Consider the following 2,576-nt stretch of genomic DNA (forward strand, 5'->3'; position numbering starts at 1 on the left):
TAAAATTTTATATTTTTATTATTATTATATTATTATTATTATAAAAACGCAACCCTGACCATCTTTCAAATTCTTTAAACATTCAATTTCCTATAAAAATCTATCATTGTAATTTGTGTACTCAAATGCCTGTTGTGCCAAACATATTTTTTGGTCAACTCTTTGCAATGTTTGGGTACAAGTTGTCAAAAACTGAAAAATGTTTTGCAGTTTTTGGCTAGTGACACCTTCAGAATGCGTTGGATCAGAAAAATAACTGATATAAAATTGTTTAAACTAATACCTACTAAGCTTCAAATACTCAAAACTCACAAGAGAAAAAAAAAAAGTATGACATATGTAATTTTTTATTCATACAAGTTCATGTTTCAGTACCAAGAAGATGACGATTATAGCACTGTTGAAGAAATTATTGGTTCTGTCAGAGCGGCCGTTAAATTCATGAGGTGTTTTCATGAACTATCCGTTTATGAGGCATTATCTCAGTTCAAGATGGGAATTCTCTCCCTCGATATACATAAAGAATACCCTCTTGTCAAATTATTTTTCGAGATAATATTGGAGAAGTAAGTGTTTTTATTTTATTTATGATTTTATACTTTTTAATAATAAACAATAAATTCATTTTTTATATTTTATTGTGGCGGTTGTGTGTGTTCAATAAATTAAACTTTCCTTAACCGATCATCTTTCATTTGTTCGTTCAAGTACAATACATGGTTAATCTTTAGCATTCAAGCATCTATATAAATCTTTAAAAAATACTATAATAATAAATAATAAAATATATTTCAAAATTAAATAATACGACTTTACTACATGCAGCAGAAAATATTACACAATTTTTTTCTATTTTTCTTTCGGTCCGGGTGCGGTCAAAGAAAAAAATTCAAATAGTCATAAAAATATTTAATATGATTGATTCGCCCATGAGTAAAGAGTTTTGCCCCATGTTGCAGTGCTTCATCGGGGCTAAAAAAGATAAAAATACTTAAATGGGGCAAAAATGAATGAACAATAAATTAAAAAATAAAAAAGAGATGTACAGTGAAACGTAAAATAAATTAGAGAATGCCTGCCCTCCTACCCAGTGCTCACATGTCTCTTAGTAGTAGAAGAAATGAATAATTCTCACTCTTTTTTTTTTTCTTTTTTTTTATGCCATTTAAAGAATATATTTTTTTGGTAAATGATTTTCCATAATTTATACATGGCTAATAGATAATTTTCCCTGAACATTAAGTAGCCGAAAAAGAAAATTACACTCAATATTTTCTCTCAAAATTAAAATTTAACTAGAATAATAAGGTTGCAGTATAATTAAAAAATTGTATGACTATGATTGATAGGCAGTTAGCAGTCAGTGAAACAGAACTGGCGGAAGAAATAATTCTGTCGCTGCTATCTCATGCCGAAGTTGCAGTTTCTGCCATAACTTATTCTCAACTGTCCTTGGCTGTCAGTAAGGTTCTCGGACCATCTTCGGTCAAACAGGCTAACAGAAATCCTTTAGATCGGATACCGTTCATCCTCAACTGCAGGGTTCTTCATGAAGTCATCTGCTTTGGTGTAACCAATGAGCTGGCTGAGGTACACAATTTAATTTTTAATAATTAGTTAATATTATTTAGAAATCATTTTTGTTTTGGAAAATTTAACTTTATTGGATTGAAAATATTTCCTATGTCTTTACAGAAAAAATAAAAGTAAAAAAAAAAAAAACACTGATTCAATTTTAATAATATATTAATTTAGGTGTAAATATTTTTTAAACAATTCATATTTTCAGTTAGGATACTCAACCCTAAAAGACCCTGTAAAAGTTGTTTAATGTTATAATTCAAAATGTTTAAGGTATACTAATTTTTAAAAATTTATTCCTTTAAATTTTTGTTTTGTTTTTTTAATGGTTATTATTATAATGAATCATTGGTGATGTTTTTATTAATACATTTTGGCTTTTAGATAAGAAGGGATGCAGAAACTATTTTAACTCTGTTACTCAAGTCAAAAATGGTTGTACATATCGATTATTGGCCCCTGATATTGGCAGTCATCAATAGTTGCCTCCCGCTGCTGGTTAGCTTCGCTTCGGAGAGCAACGCTCTCGGAAAGGCAGTGTTGTTGATGACCGATCCAGACATCGCTCCTCAGCTCTGTTTGCACAAGTTACAGGCAAGGATTTGAATATTTTTTAGAATAGAAATGTTCTCGCAAGTAATTTAAAATGATCTACAGTACTATTAGTAACACTCGAAAGAATCTCATAGTACTGTAATGGACAATAGAAAATAAATCATCTGGATAATTATCATAAACTAATAAAATTATTTAAAGCATTTTAAAATTAATTACATGAAATTGTAGTTTAGTTGTGATATAAAATGATGAATCAAAATTAAGTAATATATTGGAAGATAAATAGAAATAAGTTGTAGGGAGGGAGGCAACCCAAAGTTAATATAATAATGTTAGTAATTTAATGTTAATTTATTGATTGGAGAAGATGGTTGGGGGTGCGGACAGCAAAGAAACAACATAAATAAACAAAAAATATTTATTTATGCCGACGTTTC

At 29.0% G+C, this 2,576-nt stretch overlaps 1 protein-coding gene across 1 annotated transcript in view; it reads left to right on the top strand.

Moving 5' to 3' along the window:
• The window catches only part of LOC106680568 (rotatin), a gene marked incomplete at its 3' end in the record, with an annotated part of 57,621 nt that overhangs the window by 14,980 nt on the left and 40,065 nt on the right, over positions 1-2,576 (top strand). The window contains 3 exon segments of the mRNA XM_014420358.3: positions 373-566; positions 1,350-1,590; positions 1,966-2,175. Coding sequence (XP_014275844.3) covers positions 373-566; positions 1,350-1,590; positions 1,966-2,175 — 645 coding nt within the window.

The sequence above is a fragment of the Halyomorpha halys genome, unplaced genomic scaffold, assembly GCF_000696795.3.
Source record: "Halyomorpha halys isolate HHAL.00 unplaced genomic scaffold, Hhal_1.1 Scaffold268.1, whole genome shotgun sequence".
Taxonomy (NCBI): domain Eukaryota; kingdom Metazoa; phylum Arthropoda; class Insecta; order Hemiptera; family Pentatomidae; genus Halyomorpha; species Halyomorpha halys.